This window comes from Staurois parvus, unplaced genomic scaffold (genome assembly GCF_062004578.1).
Source record: "Staurois parvus isolate SC_StPar_1 unplaced genomic scaffold, SC_StPar_1.0 ptg000575l, whole genome shotgun sequence".
NCBI lineage: Eukaryota > Metazoa > Chordata > Amphibia > Anura > Ranidae > Staurois > Staurois parvus.
Genome location: NW_028318371.1, coordinates 3,126,007 through 3,149,814, shown reverse-complemented (window position 1 = coordinate 3,149,814; position 23,808 = coordinate 3,126,007). Strand labels below are relative to the sequence as shown.

Below are 23,808 nucleotides of genomic sequence, written 5' to 3'. Positions count from 1 at the left end.
GACCAGGTCACCACTGAGCTCCTGGACAGTCTGAGGTGCAACGTGGCAGCATCAGATGAACTGAAACATGAGATCTCAGAGGATGCTGGGATATCTTTTTAACCACCTGCCAAGCGCGCTATAGCTGAATAACGGATAGAGCGCGGTTGTCCAGTTCTGGGAGGGCGTCATATGATACAAAACTAGTGAAAAACAGTCAGAAAAGATGAGTAGGGAAAAAAATGTCAGTGGCCTCCACCTGTAAAACCATTCCTGTGTTGGGGGTTGTCTCATTGTTGCCCATCTAATGCAACTGTTGTTCATTTCATTAATACCAAAGCAGCTGAAACTGATTTACAACCCCCTCTGCTACTTACCTGACCAGATAAATATCCCAGAAGTTTAACTGACTTGACACTATACTCTGATTAAAAAGCGTTCCTTTAATTTTTTTGAGCAGTGTATTTAGGAACGTAGATCACATTTACTTGTTTTAAACATATTCTTTTTTATTAACAATTCCTCAGTTACTTCCTGGTTTCTAGCCTAGGCAAATAAAGTCATACATCCCAGAAGTATTCAGGAGTGGAACAGGGGCTTTATCAGCAAAGCATACCATCATGCCTGAGCTAAGGGCAGATGGATTCCAGGGAGTAAATGCTACATCAGTCATTGCCCTTACTCAAGGTGGCCACAGCCAGAAATGCTAGACAAGAGTTTTTCAAAGTGATTTCTCAGTAAAATAAAGCATGGAAACATGGATGGATGGGGGAGTTTTCTTTGATGATTACAAATGAATAAATGATCATTTTCTCTTTGTGGTGCTCAGATACAGTGTAATTCCAAGTCTGTGGTGATGGCATTTCTATCATTCCGTGTGTCCCGCACTCCTTTCATTTGTGTACCACCACCATATCCTGTACAGTTAAAGGGTCAGTCCACCCAAAAGTGAGATTTTAGTTCCCAGTGGAGTCTACGGGGCTTAGTCACCCTCTGGCCTCTTCTGTCTCTCATAGTATCATCTGTTCCCACTAATTCTGCTGCATGGACCATCCAATAAAATGAATCCCACATCTAGAAGAGTTGGACCCTCTAGTCATGGCTGCACTGGATGTGAAGATCTGGGATCCCGATTCCAGACATCTCACCACAACATATAAGAGACTATTAGGTAGTAGAACTCTGTTCCATGAATCAACCAGCTGCCGACAGGCCCATGCAAATATACAGCAGCCTGGGGTCTCTTCTGCACCAGGTCACGTACATGTATGTGATCTTTCATTTCTAGGTAGGGGGCTTGTGTGCCCGTTACCCCCATCTGTGCTGCCATTCGCTACAGCCCAAGCCAATCAGCAGGTTCAGCCAAATGATTTATGGCTGGGACCTGCTGAACGTCTGAGCGAATGACTTAGCAGAGCTCTGTGTTGACAAGCAACACAGACCTCTGTACAAACAGCAGCGATGTGTCTATTTTTTTCTCCCTGCAAAGCAGAGAGTAAAAACAGCCAAATGGATTAGTAAAAGCAGCCCATACTACACACAGTACACACCGCTAACCCTTTGATTGCCCCTAGATGTTACCCCTTCCCAGTCAGTGTCATTTATACAGTGACAGTGTATAGTATTAACACTGATCACTGTATCAGTGTCACTGGAGATGTCAGTGTCAGTTGTGACAAAGTGTCAGATTGCTCGGCGCACTATCACAGCCCCACTCATCATCGCCATTAATAGTATAAACATAAATAAATGTAAAAGATAAAGAAAACTTCCAGTATTTATTATTTATCCCATTGTTTGTAGACGCTGCAACTTTCACACAAACCAATTAATACACATTTACTGATTTGCATTTTTTTTTTTTTTACCTAAAACGTAACAGAATATATGTTGGCCTAAATTTATAAAGACATTTCTTTTTTTTTAATTTTTATTGGATATTTTTTATAACAAAAAGTAAAAAATATAGTTTTTTTTGTTTCAAAATGTTCATTTATATAATAAATACCTCGTGGTGTTCATATATCACCAAAAGAAAGCTCTATTTTTGTGGGGAAAAAAGAAAAATATCATTTGTGTGCAGCGTTGCATGACCGTGCTATTGCCAGATAAAGCGAAGTGGCAAATAGCTAAAAAATGCCCAATGTACCCCATAGTCATTCACATGGATGGGGGGGGGGGGGGGTTGGGTTGGCAGGATCTGGGGGTCTCCCCCCTTTACTGGCAAGCCGAGCCACATGCTCGGATAAGGGTTTTTTTTTGGCATGGGGTTACCCTCAAAATCCATACCAAACCAGGACAAGCAGCCATCTACCTGGCCCCCTCCTTACCCTCTTCCCGTCTGACCATTCTACATAGACGGCAGACGGGAAGCAGCGCCGATGCGGGCTAATGTTCCTGTACGTTAGGCTGCATCGATGGCTCGTGTGCGGCTCACAGAGCGCTCACCACGAAACCCGGTGATTGGTGTGTCACCCGGACACAGTGGATCACATTACCGCTGTGTTAGGGCGATCACATGGTGTATCACATGTGACTGCTGTGACCAATCGCTTCTCTCTGCTCTCAGTGTGAACGATCCTGCAGTGTGTGAGATTACACTGAATGTCAGGCTGCTTGTACCCTCACACACTGCACTGCCAGCCTCCCCAGTGCCCCACTTTAGTTCCCCTGTGTCCCTGATCACTGCCTCACAGTATCAATAATACATCATTCAGGAGGCCTTGTCACCTGTCCCAGTGCAAACAAAACACCCCCCATACACCATACCAATGTCCTGATCACAGCCACACCCCGTACCAGCATCCTGATCACAGCCACACCCCATACCAGCGTCCTGATCACAGCCACACCCCATACCAGCATCCTGATCACCGCCACACCCCATACCAGCGTCCTGATCACAGCCACACCCCATACCAGCATCCTGATCACAGCCACACCCGATACCAGTATCCTGATCACAGCCACACCCCATACCAGCATCCTGATCACAGCCACACCCCATACCAGCATCCTGATCACAGCCACACCCTATACCAGCATCCTGATCACAGCCACACCCCATACCAGCATCCTGATCACAGCCACACCCTATACCAGCATCCTGATCACAGCCATACCCCATACCAGCGTCCTGATCACAGCCACACCCCATACCAGCGTCCTGATCACAGCCACACCCCATACCAGAGTCCTGATCACTGCCACACCCCATACCAGCGTCCTGATCACAGCCACACCCCATACCAGCATCCTGATCACAGCCATACCCCATACCAGCATCCTGATCACAGCCACACCCCATACCAGCATCCCGATCACAGCCACACCCTATACAAGCATCCCGATCACAGCCACACCCCATACCAGCATCCCGATCACAGCCACACCCCATACCAGCATCCCGATCACAGCCACACCCCATACCAGAGCCCTGATCACAGCCACACCCAATACCAGCATCCTGATCACAGCCACACCCCATACCAGCATCCTGATCACAGCCACACCCCATACCAGAGTCCTGATCACAACCACACCCCATACCAGCATCCTGATCACAGCCAAACCCCATACCAGCATCCTGATCACAGCCACACCCCATACCAGCATCTTAATCACCCCCGTACCACATAACAGCGTCTTGCCTACTGTCATACCACCATCCTGATCATAGCCATACCTCATGCTAATGTCCTGATCACCGACATACCCCATAATAGCCCCCTGATCACTGCCATATGCCATATATTTCAAATATATATCCCATAGTTTATAGACTCTATAGCTTTCACACAGACTAAATAATATAAACTGTTTTGGGTTATTTTTATACCAAAAATGTAGCAGAATACATTTAGCCTAAATTTATGAACAAAAATGATCTATTTGCAAAACTATATAACAAAAACTAAGCAAAAAATGTTTTGTTTTTTTTCAAACTTTTCAGTATTTTTTCGTTTATATAGCAAAAAATAAAAAACCCCGTGGTGATCAAATACCACCAAAAGAAAGTTCTATCTGTCACAATAAAAAGATAAAAATGTAATATGGGTATAGTGTTGCATGACTGAGTAATTGTCACTCAAAGTGTGATAGTGCTGAAAGCTGAAAATTGTCCGAGACTGGAAGGGGGTGCAAGTGTCTGGACCTGAAGTGGACCAGGTATTGTTAAAGACGCCAGTGGCCAGCAGCGCCATAAATCTGCATCTGAACCATATTTGAAAACCGCAGCTGAACCGCTGAATAGCTGCATTGGAAATTGGCAGTGAAAATGACCAGGAAATTCACACCAGACATGTGTGAACCTAGCCGTAGGCAAATTAGGCGCCGCAAAGCCCCTGTGAGGGTGAGGCATTAGGCGACCGCCTAATCAGCCGCTTCTTGAGTTTTGGGAATCCCTGCCCTTTCACAATTTCAAATGTGCATTGAGCTTGAGAAAGGGGCGGGAATGCCAGAAACGGTCATTCCTATGACTTCTAATATACATCCATCCATACGATATAGGGAATAACTTTTTAGAGAAAGAGCATAGAGAGGGTGTTAACCTAGCCTTGTATAGATGGAGAAAGGGGGAGGTGTACTGTAGTCCTAAAAACCCACAATGTGCCGCGCTTCACTTCAAAAATAATATGTGTATCCAATCACTAATATTTCTAATGCATATCCAAATATATAAATGAATATAAATATATGTAATTGTGCATCCAGTTACTATTAGTTATATATCAAAATAAATGAAAAAGTGAATGAACCAATGATGATTGTCAACAACAGTGTCCATATGATTGTTATTATTATACAGGATTTATATAGCGCCAACAGTTTGCTCAGCACTTTACAATATAACGGGAGACAATACAGCAACAATACAAGAGGGTTAGGAGGGCCCTGCTCCTTGGAGCTTACAATCTAGGAGGGAGGGGCTAGTGGTACAAAAGGTAGTAACTGTGGGGGATGGACTGGTTGGAAAAGTAGAAGACTCCATTATTAGCTGAGGGCAGGATAGGCTTCCTTGAAGAGATAGGTTTTCAGAGATCGCCTAAAAGTGAGCAGAGTAGGCGATAGTCTGATAGATTGGGGTAGAGAGTTCCAGAGGATAGGGGAAGCTCTGGAAAAGTCCTGGAGACGAGCATGGGAGGAGGAGACAAGGGAGCTAGAGAGCAGGAGGTCTTGCGAGGGGCGGAGGGGGCGGTTTGGGTGATATTTAGAGACAAGATTGTTGATGTAATTTGGGGCAGAGTTATAAATGACTTTATACATACACACACGTATACACATGATTTAACTATAGGAAAGAACACTAAGGGCTCCTTCACACAGCCATTTAGCTGCATACATTGGATTTCCGCAGCAAGAATCAGTAGACTCCCGCCATCGGAATGACAGGTACACACAAATAGTGACTGAGTAGCCGCACACCACGGGGTTACCTGAGGTCAGGAACAGATGTCTCAGCCTGGACACAGCCCCTAACCACAGGTACCTGCTTGGTGTGCGGCTACATGTGAACTGTGGTGGCCACTGTCAGCCTGTCAATAGTTTACATAGGCTGAGCGGCCTCCTCTCTTCGCATGCACCTGTCACTCCAATCACAAGAATCCGATGACTCTTGCTGCTGGAATCTGTTTTATGCACCCAAATGGTCATGTGTAGGAGGCCTTACAAACAAATCCCAGTGTAGTCTAACACTGCCAAGCTGAGGAATGACAATGATGACTTTAACATGTAAGCAAGGTGTGACCCTGACTGAAGAACATAAAAATATAAAAATATAGCAATCATTTCCTATAAAACAGGAATCCGGCAGGATGAATACACTCAGCTAGGACAGTACAAGAGCTGACAGGTCCTCTTTGTGGGGGTTGGTCTTGCATCTGTACACAACGTTTCTCTACATACAGTACAGTGTGGAGGTCTCAGTGAAAGTGAAGCGGTGTCTGATGGGGTCACATAGCTCATAAAAAGAGATCTCACCAGCCTCATAATCCAGATACACCCTGAACCTCCTCATGGAAATTCCTGATAGCTGTTGCAGACAAAGGTCATGAGAGAAGTCATAATTGCTGTAAAACCTCATCAAACACAAGTACCGTATTTTTCGCCGTATAAGACGCACTTTTTCTTCCTCAAAACTGAGGGGGAAATGTCAGTGCGTCTTATGGGGCGAATATGGAGCGGCCGGTCCGGTATTTCCACCGCGGCCGTGTCAGAATACCAGGCCGGCCGCTCAGCTCTGCAGCAGGACCTTACCTGTTCCTCTATCCAGCGGCGCGCTCTCTTCCCGGCTTCTGTAGTGTGGGCATGACAGCCGGGTGCCAAGTGCGCATGCGCAAGAAGCGGTGCTTTTTGTGAATGGTAAGGCGGTACCTGGGACACATGACAGATCCCAGAAGCCGCCGGACCAATCACAAAGCGCAAGTGCTTCTCGCTCATGCGCACTGGGCACCCGGCTGTCATGCCGAGCGCCATTACAGAAGCCGGGAAGACAGCGCACGGCTGGATCGAGGAACAGGTAAGATCAAACAAAAACTCTGCGGAAGTAAGAGCGGGTACCTGTCAAATTCAGGTACCCGCTCCCCACCTAACCAAAGGTCAGCAGTCATCTGTACTGTCCGCAGTCTCTGGTCATCCCTGTGCTGTCCGCAGTGTCTGGTCATCCCTGTGCTGTCTGCAGTCTCTGGTCATCCCTGTGCTGTCCGCAGTCTCTGGTCATCCCTGTGCTGTCCGCAGTCTCTGGTCATCCCTGTGCTGTCCGCAGTCTCTGGTCATCCCTGTGCTGTCCGCAGTCTCTGGTCATCCCTGTGCTGTCCGCAGTCTCTGGTCATCCCTGTGCTGTCCGCAGTCTCTGGTCATCCCTGTGCTGTCCGCAGTCTCTGGTCATCCCTGTGCTGTCCGCAGTCTCTGGTCATCCCTGTGCTGTCCGCAGTCTCTGGTCATCCCTGTGCTGTCCGCAGTCTCTGGTCATCTCCTGTACTGTGTCTGCAGTCCATTAGTTCAGAATTTTTTTTTTCCTGTTTTCTGCCTCTAAAACCTAGGTGCGTCTTATGGTCAGGTGCGTCTTATACGGCGAAAAATACGGTACTTGTTATTAAATGCAATCCACAAAAAAGGTCCTAATCTGTCCATGCTGGAATAGCACATCCCTACCCCCCCACTCATTCTTTTAGAATCTCTACCTCCCAGTAATGTCGCCCTGAGGAAAATGTCCCAGTGCTTAACACCTAAGGAAGCTGCTGGAATCTGTTTGGCAATCCTGGGCAAATCTGCTTTTTATGGGTCCAGGATACAGTTTTCATGCCATCTGATATGCACAGATGATTACCGGCTGTGTTTACATCAAGTAATAGGTTTGCATGTTCTGGTGTACAAATGCAAAGATCTACAACTTTCTTAAAATCAGTCCAACCTGTGTGTAAAACTCCTTCGATCAGAGAACGACCTATATAGCTTCCATCGAGGTGATGAAAACAAGCTTATGAAACATCTCTCTGTCCTATGATTGTTATAAGCAGTCAAAAGAAAAATCCAAATATGAGTTCCTTCAAACGTGCAAACTTTGCTTTACCGTATAATATCCCGTGCTTCTTAAAAAGTATTTGGTGCGAATAACTTGCATAAACGTGCTCCATCCAGCGTCATGACGTCAAAGCCCCTCAGGATGATCGATGGTACCATACTGACACCAGCTTGCAATTTTTAGGATTTTCACCTGGGAAAAAGTTCTGGAGGACACATTTTGTGCAGAAAGCAGTTTTAACAGAGTAAATGTGAGTGCATTACCTTTATTAATAAAAATGATTTTTAAAGGGTAATACACTATGATTTGATGTATTCCTCTATAATAACCACCGTGGAAGGGGAGTTTATCGTCTGAGTGGAGAAGGACCCCAAACAGCAGGATATCGTCCCATCCACACTTTGGTCCATTTAAAGGGACACAAGCGCTATATGACCTTACTTAACGGTTTGTTCATATATTGGAGGTGAGAGCACAACCGGGGGGGGGAGCACGTTTATGCAAGTTATTCGCACCAAATACTTTTTAAGAAGCACGGGATATTATACGGTAAAGCAAAGTTTGCACGTTTGAAGGAACTCATATATGGATTTTTCTTTTGACTGCTTATAACAATCATATGGACACGGTTGTTGACAATCATCATTGGTTCATTCACTTTTCCATTTATTTTGATATATAACTAATAGTAACTGGATGCACAATTACATATATTTATATTCATTTATATATTTGGATATGCATTAGAAATATTAGTGATTGGATACATATTATTGTTGAAGTGAAGCGCGGCACATTGTGGTTTTTTGTTTTTTTACACACTAGTATGAGCATGTGTTAGGTGCAGGCGATTCACAATCAGCACTTGGTAAGATTTATTACTCACATAGCAGCTCACAAGCCGACACGTGTTTGTTCTGTAGCCCTGACACACTTCTTGTCCTAGGGTGACAATGCTGCTCTCCATAGTGTGACAGTGCGGTGATCTGTCATGTTGGTAAAAGGATATTATGCTACCCAGGATCCTCAACAAGGCAGGTTAAGGGGCTCCAGGGAGTTTGTGTAATGCCGAGGAAACTGGCTTTTCAGTTTCTTCATTGTTTCATAAAGGTCCATTTTGGGACCTGGAGCCTGGAAATTTCAAAGTGATCTTGGCGGGAAGAAATCTGCAATCCTGGGACTAGATTTTAGGAATAGCCAGAACACGGATTATGCAGGTGGGTTCTGGGCTTTTTGTAGAGACAGGACCAGGGTTCTGGGCTCTATCCTCCCGAGGAATCCAGGTATGTGCAAGGGAGAATCCAGAGGAGTGCATATGTGCATTGGAAAGGACAGAGTCCAGAGCCTGAGGATCAGGGCAGCAAGGGGCTGCCAGCTGTGTGGACAGTGTTGGTGAAGAAGTGGTCTATGGGGGACTGACGAGGGTCTATAGTGGAAGGCCTGAGCAGAACTGCTGTACATAAGCCAGGAGGCTGAAGAACTAATTTGTTGCAAGTGCAAGCCAGGAGGCTGGATTGGTTGTCTTCTGTTGATGTGGCAAACATACATTGTATGGACTTTTTTTTTCTTTAATAAAAGTGGGCCAAGAAACTCTAAAACAACAATTTCTGGTGTGGATTCTACATGCTGGTGAGCGCTACCCTGAGCTAAACAACCCCCAAACATTACAATAGATATAGTACATTGAGTGTTGTCACCCTAGGAAAGGAAGTGAACATGATTACCAGCTTAACATAAAAACTAGATAATCCTAATAAACATAAAACAATGGCAGCCACCAAATCTAAAGATTGCTAAACTGGAAAAGATTTTGTTCTCGGGTTTAGATACGCTTCAACTTCTGTGGAAACATAACAAAAAAACAGAGAAATCGCTCAGGGACTGTTATAAATGGGCAAAACTTTTGGAAATGACGTGTTCATAAAAAGCAAATAATAACTACAAAGTAAATACATAAACGATGTCTATCAACACCTAGACTGTCCATCCTCCATATTAACAGGAAGCATTCACTGGATGCATCTGTCTTTACGGACATCCAGCCAATCCAACCGCCAACGCTAACAAGTGTGATGCTCATTAAATCTGCATTGGCTCAGCTGAACAAGTCGTCTCACCATCTACACTTACTACTGTACCTCCCCAGAGAACGATGTACACGGCGTGACCCAAATCAGAGCCCAGAGTACCTTTACCTTTACACGTGCTCCCAATATCGGAACGGACACCTTCTTGTAAGCACCGTGCATGGCCCCTTAAGACGTTAAAGGTCCGCTTTAGGGGAAAATATTGTATTTTGGAAAATGTAAGGTCAGTGACTGTAGAGATAGTATTCTCGGTACACAATAACTGACTAAAAAGGGTTTCCAGTGTTGGGCCTTAAAAAATTAACTCCTGAAGGAATTAAAAACATAAATACAGATCCATCCTTGCATGTCTAAATGCCTGTATTCACTTCTCCAATGAAACAGTATTGAAATGTGAAGTAAATCTCTTTTTGGTTCCCTAATTTCCAGCTTCTCTGCTCCTCCCCGACGAATGCCCAATTAGTGGGCGTCACTAACAGTGACCTCAGACACAGCATAGCTGCCCTATCCTCAGCCTCCCCCGATTCCTAAGTGTAACAGTAAAACCCCAAATTCAAACAAACCGACTAATTACACTTCCCAGGAGACTGGGGCATATTTGATGTGTTCAGTGCTTGCTGTTAAGTGGCAACATTCAATGAAAGCTGCATACGGAGTCCCCTCTTTAATCGCATACATTGCACAGAAATGACAAATTCCAGTAGGTGGCAGAGAAAGGTCTCCGCCTAAGTAACTGATCATAGTTTAAAGTGGACCCAAATAACAAGCAGACAATAAGCACATTAAACAGATACAGCAAGAACACGATGACGTCAAACTACTAAGATTTTAACACGAACCTTCAGTCCCAGTTACAGGGGTTGGACAAAATTATGGAAACACTAGGTAAAAGAACAAAATCATTAGCTCCTATAGTGTTGGACTGCCTTTAGCATCCAAGATGGTCAGAATTCTCCTGGGAATTGACAAATATAAGTCTTGGGAGGTGGATAATGGAATCTGATACTACTCTTCAACACAAATCGTTCCAGTTCTCGCAGAGATGCCGGAGGCGAAAACGAGCCCAAGTCTCGTTGACCATAATGGCTCTATGATATGGAGGTCCGGCGACTGTGGCGCCCAGGGAAGGTGTGAGACTTTGTCTGCATCCTCGACAAACCGTGATTTGACAACGCCAGCTGTGTGAATTCAGAGCATTGTCAGCTTGGTAAATGGCGCGGTCTTCGGGAAACAATGTCTGCACCATGGGGTGCACATAGTCGGCCAAAATGTGTACATAGTCACTGGCAGTGACTCTATCTTTCAAGGTGACAATGGGTCCTGCAGAATACCAAGATATGGCTGCCCAGACATTGTTTTCCCAGAAACTGTATATGCCGCCATAACCTTTGATATTGTACCTCGTGACACGGCAAATAAATTGGCAACTTCAGTAACAGAGGCTCCAGCTAAGTGGCACCAACAATTTGCCCTCTTTGAAGCTCAGTAAGCTCTGACACAACTCCCTATTACTAGCTGCGCACGCAGTAAATGACGGACGTGAGGCTTTCCACCTGTTAGCTAGGTGTCTCATCACACAGCGGAAGCAAAAGAATGTTACGTCACTTCCGCTTTCAACGCAAACCATGTCGTCACTTTCACACCTGCAAATCATGTAGTGTTTCCATATTTTTGTCCAACTCCTGTACTTCTTTCTTTCTTTCTTTAGGAGAACACACCCCATGCTTCTGCCTTCCTCGCTTAGGTAAGAATGACATCCTCCCCACCCCACCTGAAGCCCCCTAGGATACCAAAACCATGTATCCCAGGTGGCTTTGGGGCTATGTACAATACGCTGTGCATGCGCAGTGGAGTGTCATCGGGAGCTGCTTGCTAGGACCTGGAAGAGAAAGCTGGCTCCAATGATGGCGGCACAAGGCCCTGTGGGTTCCGCTGTCAGCAGATTACTGCAGGGCAATGCTGCAGTTGATGGCTGGGTATGTTATTTAAGTTCACCCCAGCACACAAGGTAGGAGGGGGTTTAGAGTAAAATTAAACCTGGGGGGGTTAAGTTCCACTTTAACCTGTTGTCACCCAAATAACACATATTTGCAGCCACAAGGGCAGGCTTTAACACCCACACATGTGCGTTGTTGGGCAGCCAATGTTTCTGTGCTGAGAACAAGCTCACTGCAAGCTCCCAGCACAGACACTGGGCTGTCACAGACAGCTCTCGGCCCTCACTAATAATCCATAGCCAGTGGAACGACTCCTGATCATGTGACCACTGTGACAGCCAAACACAGTAGTCACATGATCGAAAATCTTCCCGCCCCCCAGGCACTCAGAACTTTGTACAAGGACACCGGAGTAGGCGGAAAAGGGTTAAAGGGACTTCAGATGAGACATTTTTGTGGTCATTTAGCTCGTGAGATAAACAATATAAAGCCAAAGACACAACAAACTGACCTTTTCTGCTAGCCAGCCCATGTGCCGAATTTCATGACTTCCAGAGATTCTGTTTTTTCCCAGCTGAGTTTGGACTTCGGCCATCACCTTGGGAAGTAGTTCCGTCACCGCCCCGTGAATTGCGTTGAACCAGGTCTGGGCCGCCGCAGGATCTTTTGCTCGCAGCACCGCAGTATGCTTGGCATCAGGTGAATGCAGTTCTAGATATCTGCAATACAGAACACATGCGTTTACAGCGGGAAATCCCAGGATCTTCTTAGAATCCCCTGTTCATAGCTCTGGATTTTTAGGATATTTTGCCACACACAGTTGAATAAAAACTGTACATCTTTGGACTAATCTCCAGACAGATATAACAGACACAAATGAATGCAACTCTGTATTCATTAACCCCTTCTTCCCAGCCTTTTAAGAGATCGCAACACCGGAGCATCGTTACCTGCTTGCTCAGCTTCCGCACCATGTGATCACTGTGATTGGATGATTAGATAATTGGAAGCCCATCCTACCAGCTTCCAATTGTCAGTGACGGTACTGTCAAAGTGCTGGGGGCATGCTGCCAACACAAAACAGGTATGTGTATACGTGGAGGCACAGAATACGGCCAATCTCTGTGCTGCCACATATATACATACATCCGACAGGAAGGGGTTAATACATCTGGAAATGTGTGTTTTTAATGCCACTAGTGGAAGTGCCTGAAATTGATTTGGTATCAGCCTCTTACTATGCAGCAGTACTGGAAGAAGAAGGGGCAGAACCGAGAGCCAATCAGGTGTGCTGCATGTACATGTACCAACATAGAACATACTGATAGGAGAAGAGAGCAAAGAGATGACCTAATCAGTCTGCTGCTGTTGTTTCACCATCCAATCAGACGGTTGGGGGTGAACAGAGGACACCACTGTATTTCCTAACTGTAAGTAGTCTTGTCTGCTTGGCTGTGCTGTCTGGCAGAGCTGTGTAAATCCCAGAAATGGATGAACAGATATAAAAATCTTTTGACAGGCAAAACATTTCTCATATCTGTATTTAGAGTCCAGCTTTCTAGGACTGTGAGTGTACTCCATGCACCTAGAGATGACAGGATCCACCCTAACTGCTTTAAGGAACAACATGTACTGTATATAATAACAAAATAAATCCCATATAATAACCATTACAGTCTGCCTAAGGTGGCAACAAACAGGCCCCAGAAATAAAAACTGGGCCCCCCATCTGTGGGAATACAAACCAACCAATGAGATGTAGATATGAGTGCGTTTTGTATGATTGTCGCTCTTGTTTCTTCCTATTATGTAAGTACCGGTCGGGTTTTAATAAAGAACATTTTTTATGGCAGAACATTATTGCAGATCCCTTTGGCTTTTCTTTGGAGAGACACTGAATAGTGAATTTGTGAGGAAGGTTTGTTTTCTGCCCGGTATATTGTGGCTCCTGGAGGTTGGACGTTCATATGGATATAGCCAGTGTTGCTGAAAGGAATATACCTCTATATATAATATATCTCTACAAATCTGAGGAACGGCTCATTCCAGACAAAGTGTAGAAAAACAGCGTACTTTGATTAAAAAGTTCATTGGAGAGGAGAAAATATATAAAGAAGTGCAGAAACTGATAGGCTGCTCAGCTAAAATGATCTCAAATGCTGTAAAATGGAAACCAAAACGTGAAAGTAAACAGAAAACTGCCATTTGAATGGATAGAAGAATAGCCAAAATGGCAAAGACAGCCAATGATCAGCTCCGGGGTGATGAAAGAAGGTGTGACGTTCCCTGTGAGGACTGTTACAATTAGAAGACGCCTATGTGAAGCCAAGCTATCTGCAAGAAGCCCCCGCAAAGTCCCACTGTTGGAAAAACGACATGTGCTGAAGAGGTTACAATTTACCAAAGAACACATTGACTGGCCTAAAGAGAAATGGGGCAACATTTTGTGGACTGATGAAAGTAAGATTGTTCTTTTTGGATCTGCAGACAGTTTGTCAGACGACCCCCAAACACTGAATTCAAGCCACAGTACACTGTGAAGACAGTGAAGCATGGTGGTGCAAGCATCATGATATGGGGATGTTTCTCATACTACGGTGTTGGGCCTATTTATCGCATACCAGGGATCATGGATCAGATTGAACTCATCCAAATACTTGAAGAGGTCATGTTTTTTTTTTGAACAGCCAAATATTCCTTTTTCTTCACTTTTTGTAAAGTAATAACAAATTTGAAACATTTTTCTTTTTGTTTTGATTTGGAATAGACTGTGCAGTACACTCGTGGAACATCTACAAACTACGGGACCTACAAATCTCCACAGGTGACACTTTAAAAGCCTCTACAGGTTACTAGTTTAGAGTGATGCAGGAGGTCTGGTGCTGGAATTATTGTTCTTGTTCTGACGTTCGTGGCGATACCTCACATGTATGGTGTGATCACCATTTACATATGTGTGCTGGATTCACGTATGTGTATGTATTTGCACATGAGCACGGGGGGGGGGGGGGGAGACACTTTAAAATGTGTTTTTAATAATTTATTTTATTTTAAACTTTTTAACTGTCCCTTTTTTCTTTTTTATAAATCAACTTTATTGCTATGACAAGGGATGTACAACATCCCTTGTGACAGCATGGGCTATGACAGGTCCTCTTTATGGAGACATCTGGCTCTATCAGACCCCAGATCTCTCCTCTGGCCTCCAATGCAGCTGATCAGACACATATGGGTCAGCACAGTAGCTGGTCGCCAACGGCCCAGTAAACACAGAACCAGAACCAAAAGTGACAAAATCCTTGTTGCTTCCATTTTGTGATCCCACAGAGAGGGAGGAACTACATCAGCTCCTTTCTCTGTGTGTATTGAAGTCGGTGCTGCCGGTTGGAGCGGTCCCAGGATCCCCAATGGAATGAGAGAGCCCAGGAAAGGAATTGGTGGTGGGGGAGGGGGGCGGGCATCCCTCCTCCTGTAGAAGAGATCGCAGTCATAACTGAAGGCATTGTTTTATATATATATTTGGAAATGGTGGTCCAGGCATCCTGCAGCCACATCATAGCCAGCGTGGTGGGAAGAACCATTGTTTGAGATGAGGAAGAAGGCAGTCAACCCATCCAACCTGGTTGGCTGGAGAGCAGTAAAGCTGGCTATACACTAGTAGATTGTCAAACGTTCATCTGCAATCCTTTGTACATGTGTTGACCGTTTTACCATGACAGGTCCCCTCCCCCCCCATGGTGTGCAGTATTCAAAATAGACTTTGCTATGGCAGGACCCCACATAAGACTCTCCAATTGCCATGGTAGGTACCCGGCCCCCCCAAAGGTATACAGAACAAGCCTTTCCCATAGCAGGACCCCCAGTAAGACTCTCCTATTACCATGACTGGTCCTTCCACCCTCCAATGACATACAGAATAAGACTTGTCCCCCCCCCCCCATTGGTACCAGAAGATGACTTTGTAATGGTTCCCATGGCAGGACCACCTACTACGACTCCCATTACAATGGCAGGTCCAGAGTCCCCCAATGGAATATTGTAAACAAAGTAGACTTTCCCAGGGCAGGACCCCTCCCAGTAAGACTCCCCTATTACCATGGTAGGTCCTTCCATCCTCCAATCACATACAGAACAAGACGTGTCATGGCAGAACCGTCTGGGTAAGACTTCCCCAATGCCATGGCAAGACCCCCAAAACGATTCTGCCATGCCAGGTCCCCCCCCCCCATGGTATACAGTATCCACAGTAGACTGAGGGGCCACTCCCCCTCATAAAACTTTTCCATTGCTATGGCAACCCTCCCCCCTCCAATGGCAGCAGAATAGGACTCTGCCATGGCAGAGCCCCCAATACCATAGCACCCCCCATATCATACATGGTACTTACCCCCATGCCCCCCATTTCCATGTCCCCTACACATATATTCCCCCCAGCCCATGTCACAGGTGGTACTTACCCCCCATGTCCCCTACACATACATGCCCCCCCATCCCATGTCAAAGGTGGTACTTACCCCCCCCATGTCCCCTACACATACATGACCCCCCCATCCCATGCCACAGGTGGTACTTACCCCCCATGTCCTCCACGCATATATGACACCGCCCATCCCATCGGTGGTACTTACCCCCCCATGACCCCTACGCATACATGCCCCCCCCATCCCATGCCACAGGTGGTACTTACCCCCCATGTCCTCCACGCATATATGACACCGCCCATCCCATCGGTGTTACTTACCCCACCATGTCCCCTACACATACATGCCCCCTCCATCCCATGTCACAGGTGGTATTTACCCCCCCTGTCCCCCACACATACATGCCCCCCATCCCATGTCACAGGTGGTACTTACTCCCCCATGTCCCCTACACATACATGCCCCCCCATCCCATGTCAAAGGTGGTACTTACCCCCCCCATGTCCCCTACACATACATGGCACCCCCTATCCCATGTCCCCTACACATACATGCCCCCCCATCCCATGTCACAGGTGGTACTTACCCCCCCATGTCCCCTACACATACACGCCCCCCATCCCATGCCACAGGTGGTACTTACCCCCACATGTCCCCTACACATACATGCCCCACCCCCATCCCATGCCACAGGTGGTACTTACCCCCCCATGTCCCCTACACATACATGCCCCCCCATCCCATGTCACAGGTGGTACTTACCCCCACATGTCCCCTACACATACATGCCCCCCCCATCCCATGTCACAGGTGGTACTTACCCCCACATGTCCCCTACACATACATGCACCCCATCCCATCCCACCGGTGGTACTTACCCTCCCATGTCCCCTACACATACATGCCCCCCCCATCCCATGTCACAGGTGGTACTTACCCCCACATGTCCCCTACACATACATGCCCCCCCATCCCATGTCACAGGTGGTACTTACCCCCACATGTCCCCTACACATACATGCCCCCCATCCCATGTCACAGGTGGTACTTACCCCCACATGTCCCCTACACATACATGCTCCTCATCCCATGTCACAGGTGGTACTTGCCCCCCCCCCATGTCCCCTACACATACATGCCCCCCCCATCCCATCCCACAGGTGGTACTTACCCCCCCATGTCCCCTACACATACATGCCACCCCATCCCATGCCACAGGTGGTACTTACCCCCCATGTCCCCTACACATACATGCCACCCCCATCCCATGCCACAGGTGGTACTTAGCCCCACATGTCCCCTACACATACATGCCCCCATCCCATGTTACAGGTGGTACTTACCCCCCATGTCCCCTACACATACATGCCCCCCCATCCCATGTCACAGGTGGTACTTACCCCCCATGTCCCCTACACATACATGTCCCCACATCCCATGTCACAGGTGGTACTTACCCCCCATGTCCCCTACACATACATGCCCCCCCATCCCATGTCACAGGTGGTACTTACCCCCCATGTCCCCTACACATACATGCCCCCCATCCCATGTCACAGGTGGTACTTACCCCCCATGTCCCCTACACATACATGCCCCCCCATCACATGTCACAGGTGGTACTTACCCTCCCATGTCCCCTACACATACATGCCCCCCCATCCCATGTCACAGGTGGTACTTACTCCCCCATGTCCCCTACACATACATGCCCCCCCATCCCATGTCAAAGGTGGTACTTACCCCCCCCATGTCCCCTACACATACATGGCACCCCCTATCCCATGTCCCCTACACATACATGCCCCCCCATCCCATGTCACAGGTGGTACTTACCCCCCCATGTCCCCTACACATACATGCCCCCCCATCCCATGTCACAGGTGGTACTTACCCCCCCATGTCCCCTACACATACACGCCCCCCATCCCATGCCACAGGTGGTACTTACCCCCACATGTCCCCTACACATACATGCCCCACCCCCATCCCATGCCACAGGTGGTACTTACCCCCCCATGTCCCCTACACATACATGCCCCCCCATCCCATGTCACAGGTGGTACTTACCCCCACATGTCCCCTACACATACATGCCCCCCCCATCCCATGTCACAGGTGCTACTTACCCCCACATGTCCCCTACACATACATGACCCCCCCATCCCATCTCACCGGTGGTACTTACCCTCCCATGTCCCCTACACATACATGCCCCCCCCATCCCATGTCACAGGTGGTACTTACCCCCACATGTCCCCTACACATACATGCCCCCCCATCCCATGTCACAGGTGGTACTTACCCCCACATATCCCCTACACATACATGCCCCCCATCCCATGTCACAGGTGGTACTTACCCCCACATGTCCCCTACACATACATGCTCCTCATCCCATGTCACAGGTGGTACTTGCCCCCCCCCCATGTCCCCTACACATACATGCCCCCCCCATCCCATCCCACAGGTGGTACTTAACCCCCCCATGTCCCCTACACATACATGCCACCCCATCCCATGCCACAGGTGGTACTTACCCCCCCCATGTCCCCTACACATACATGCCACCCCCATCCCATGCCACAGGTGGTACTTAGCCCCACATGTCCCCTACACATACATGCCCCCCATCCCATGTTACAGGTGGTACTTACCCCCCATGTCCCCTACACATACATGCCCCCCCATCCCATGTCACAGGTGGTACTTACCCCCCATGTCCCCTACACATACATGCCCCCCCATCCCATGTCACAGGTGGTACTTACCCCCCATGTCCCCTACACATACATGCCCCCCCCATCCCATGTCACAGGTGGTACTTACCCCCCATGTCCCCTACACATACATGCCCCCCATCACATGTCACAGGTGGTACTTACCCTCCCATGTCCCCTACACATACATGCCCCCCCCATCCCATGTCACAGGTGGTACCTCCCTCCCATGTCCCCTACACATACATGCCCCCCCATCACATGTCACAGGTGGTACTTACCCTCCCATGTCCCCTACACATACATGCCCCTCCATCCCATGTCACAGGTGGTACCTCCCCCCCATGTCCCCTACACATACATGCCCCCCCATCCCATGTTACAGGTGGTACTTACCCCCCCATGTCCCCTACACATACATGCCCCCCCATCCCATAGGTGGTACTTACCCTCCAGGGTGACCTCCCTGCCCGCCCTCGTCACGTGTGGCATCCCGGAGGTCGGTGCCAGTGACGGAGAGGATGGCGCCCCCGACAGAGGGAGTGGGTGAGGTCGGCGGCCAGCCCGCGGAAGATGTTGGCGATGAGGACGGGCATCTTGTTCTTCCGGCCCCCCTTCATGGATCCCCAGCCCGCCCGGCTCCACCACCCGCACCGTCCGCTTCTGGTTGGCGATGGCCTCGGGCTGGGGGGGCTCGGAGGGGCCCCGGAATGATCCATTGGTCACCCCGTTGTCCCCGGACCGGTCCGCGCTCAGCACCGGGGAGACCTCCGACAACTTCCCCGCAACTGTGTACCAACCGTCCCGGAGCAGCACCTCCACCCCGCCTTCTACCGCCATCCCTCCATACTGAGCACACCGGGGAGGAGGGACCGACACCCCACCGGCACCCCGCCCGCCGGACACACAGGGGTTAATGAGGACAGCCGGGGATGGAGAGCCGGCGGAGCGGGGCTGAGCGGGGGAGACATCTAGTGTGGGAACATGGGTACTGCAGGCGTGCGCTGGAACTACAACTCCCCACCCACAGCACACACCTGTCCTCGTATGGAGGGGGAGGGGATTGTAGTCCTGACCTGCACCAATCCATACACAACACAGGCCACACTAAACTTTTTTTTTTTACCCTAAAACGTTTTTATTTGTATTTCTTTTAACACTAAAACTTTCTTTTTTACTTTTTTTTTTAACACTAAAACTTTTTGTAATTTTTTTTAACACTACAAGTTTAAAAAAAAATAACATTAAAACATTTTCTATTTTTTCACACAAAAACATTTTTTATTTAGTTTTTAACAATAAAATTGTTTATTTTTACCCCAACACTTAAAAAAAATATAATTTTAATACTACACTTTTTTTTTTATTTTTTTAACACTTTTTTTTATTAACACAAAAATATTTTTTTATTTTTCTTGTTCAAACAATGTTCTTGTCATTATAACATGGGGATGGAGACATTAGCAGGAGGCATTAGACATTATATTGACAACAAGATTCAGGGGTAAGTATGCAGAGTATCAATGTCTGTATATAGAGGGGGAGGGGAAGAGCCAAGAAAACAATGCAGCATATCTGATGGTGTCCAGTGAATACAAACATGCACATAAAAGTTAAATATGTTAAGGCAAACATGTGTCCAAGCTGCAGTTCTTATGCAAAACACCAGTTTAGAGCCTCTTGAGGTTTTACTGCTTTCTGTAACCTTATTACAAAAACGTAATCTAATATCCTGTCGTTTGGTTAGTAGTTAGTGCTTATAAAAGTGCCTGATTCAACTTATGAACAAATTCGACTTATGAACAAACCTACAGTCCCTATCTTGTACGTAACCCGGGGACTGCCTGTATTAGTAAGAGGTAGTAACATATCAGAGAGAATTTGATCGGTGGGGGTAATGACTCTGCAGAGCTACGTGGGGAGTTAGGGATAGACAGAGGAGGAGTGAGGAAGAGGGGGGCGGGGACAGAGAAGGGGGGCGGGGATGAAATATTTTTTTATTTTTATCTTTTAACAATAATAAATGTTTTTATTTTTTTAACACTAAAGCATTTTTTTTTATTTCTTAGCACATAAACTATTTTTTGTTTTATTTATTTTTTAACACTTAACTTTTTTTTAATTCTTTAACTTCTTGCCGACCGCAGATAGCCAGATGACGGCTACACTGCGGCCGGCCAGTTCTGGGTGGGCGTCATATGACGTCCTCCCAGAACACGCTCGGCGCACACCCAGCTATCTCCGTGATCGCTGTGTCCTACGGACACAGCTGATCACGTGATGTGGTAAAAGGCCAATCACAGCGGCCTTTTACCACGTGATCAGCCGTGTCCAATGACACGCTGATCACCAGGAAATTCAATTGCCGGTTCACGGCTGCACTTTCCTCACGCTGTCAGATCGTGAGGAAAGTACTGCCGAGAACCGGCAGTTGTCAGAGCGGGGATCGGCACCGATCATCAGGGCACTGACGATCAGTGCCCTGATGATCGGTGCCCAGCAGTGCCACCCACAAGTTCTGCCCACCTGTGCCCAGCAGTGCACCCACCTGTGCCCATAAGTGCCACCTACCTGTGCCCCCCCACCAGTGCAGCCCAGCAGTGCTGCCAGTCAGTGCCCAGCGGTTGTGCCAGTCAGTGCCCAGCAGTGATGCCAGTCAGTGCCACCTATCAGTGCCATCTATCAGTACCCATCATCAGTGTCACCTATCAGTGCCGCCTATCCGTGACACCTCATTAGTGCTGCCTATCAGTGCCACCTATCCGTGCCACCTCATTAGTACTGCCTATCAGTGCCCTTTAGTGCTGCCTATCAGTGCCGCCTATTAGTGCCCATCAGTGCTGCCTCATCAATGCACATCAGTGAAGGAGAAAAATTTTATAATAGAAACAAAGAAACTTTTTTTTTTTTTTTAATTTTTGCAGTTTTTTTGTTTATAGCGCAAAAAGTAAAGCACCCAGCGGCGATAAATACCACTAGAGATGAGCGAATCAAACCAGGCGAACCGGAATTCGAGTCGAATTTCAGGAAATATTCGATTCGCGTCGAAACCGAAATTTTGCCTACTTCGGGTGCGCGAATCGAACATTTCCAGATCAGCCGGCAAAAGTGTCCCTGCAGTGAGCTCCGCTATTTCTGACAGTTCTCTGACAGAAGGAACACATGTTTAGCGGTTGAAACATTGTATCTATTAGTTTCCATTTAGGATACAGATGTTTCAACCACTGTACATGTGAAGAAGCTGTGAGAGAACTGTCAGAAATAGAGGAACTCTGCACATACACTTTTTGCCGGCTTGGAATTATTCTTCTTTTCATCCTACTTCTTCTTCTTTCTTCATCCTCATCCTCAGAAGAAGAGGATGAGGATGAGGATGAAGAAGAAGAAGAAGAAGAAGAAGTAGGATGAAAAGAAGAATAATTCCAAGCCGGCAAAAAGTGTATGTGCAGAGTTCCTCTATTTCTGACAGTTCTCTCACAGCTTCTTCACATGTACAGCGGTTGAAACATCTGTATCCTAAATGGAAACTAATAGATACAATTTGGATCCATTTATGGAAACAAATTTATGGAAACAAATACATACAATGTTTCAACCGCTGTATGGAAGGACAGTCCCAGAACTGTCATTAATAGTCTATTTCTGACAGTTCCATGACATTCCCTCCATACAGCGGTTGAAACAGCTGTATGGAGTGAATGTCCCAGAACTGTCAGAAATAGACTATTTATGACAGTTCTGGGACAATCACTCCATACAGCTGTTTCAACCGCTGTATGGAGGGAATGTCATGGAACTGTCAGAAATAGACTATTAATGACAGTTCTGGGACTGTCCTTCCATACAGCGGTTGAAACATTGTATGTATTTGTTTCCATAAATGGATCCATTTATGGAAACAAATACATACAATGTTTCAACCGCTGTATGGAAGGACAGTCCCAGAACTGTCATTAATAGTCTATTTCTGACAGTTCTATGACATTCCCTCCATACAGCGGTTGAAACAGCTGTATGGAGTGAATGTCCCAGAACTGTCAGAAATAGACTATTAATGCTAAAAATTTCATGTGGGTACAATGTTGCATGACCGCGCAATTGTCAATCAAATTGCGGCAGCGCTGAAAGCTGAAAATTGTCCTGGTAAAGAAGGGGGTAGAAGTGCTCTGCAGGCGAGGGGTTAAACACTAAACACTTTCTATTGTTGTGGAACTCTGAGGGGGGGTCGCACTTTCCTGTCTCCCCCCCTCGTCTCTTACCGATCTTCCTCCACATAAGCGGCTTACCGGCTGCCGCTGCCCCGGGAGTGATGGACGTGTAACCAAGGAAGGTGAATCCGGGTGCACACGCGGTTCCTCCATCACGGCGCCAAGATTCCCTTGTTGTTTGCTCCAGTACTATACCGGCTTTTAGAGTGTGACTTTCGGACGAGAAGATGTGATTGGCTTGAAGAAAGAAAACTAATGCAGCCATCACATGGAAGGACTGCCATAACATCTGAAGTCAAAGGTTGCAAAGGTGTCTTTTCTCAGTTTGCTGGGAAGTCCTGGTTTAGGTGGCATAAAGATGAGTATAAGCCGTGATGAGGATACTTTGTGGTGTAGCGATACTTGCAGGAGTCGGGATTCTCCCATTCAGCATTCACTTTTGGTATAGAGAGCCATATCAGCCGGTCTGATATCAATGGTGCCCTGGTGCCACCTGCTGCTTTCATTTCCATCATTCACAAAGGATTGCAGTATGTGGAGGCAGAAGTGAGCATTGATGAGGATGGCACACTTTGTGACGGGAGGACGATGGAATCTCCCTGATTGATGCAGTTATACCTGATGTGGTACAGACAAGACAGCAGGCATACAGAGACAAGCTTGTGCAGCAACAGGCAGCCGCTGCAACGGCAAACAACCAGCAGCCATCTGCGAAGAATGGGGAAAATGCAGCAAACGGGGAGGAGAATGGAGGACAGGGACTGGCAAATAACCACACTGATAGGATGGAAGTTGATGGAGATGTAGAAATCCCATCTAGCAAAGCAGTAGTATTACGTGGTCAGGAATCAGAAGTGTTGGTTTGTGCCTGGAACCCAGTTAGTGATCTATTGGCATCAGGGTCAGGTGATTGGACGGCACGGATATGGAATCT

General features: G+C 47.1%; 1 protein-coding gene across 1 annotated transcript; it reads right to left on the bottom strand.

The window, feature by feature from the left end:
• Positions 1-5,875: 5,875 nt before the first annotated feature.
• On the bottom strand, positions 5,876-19,506 carry LOC149450342 (beta-1-syntrophin-like). Its single transcript, XM_089692000.1, has 3 exons — positions 19,112-19,506; positions 12,037-12,244; positions 5,876-6,010 (listed from the first exon to the last, which is right to left on the bottom strand). The coding sequence occupies exons 1-3, from the start codon at positions 19,504-19,506 to the stop codon at positions 5,876-5,878; spliced, it is 738 nt and encodes a 245-aa protein (XP_089548126.1).
• Positions 19,507-23,808: the final 4,302 nt, after the last annotated feature.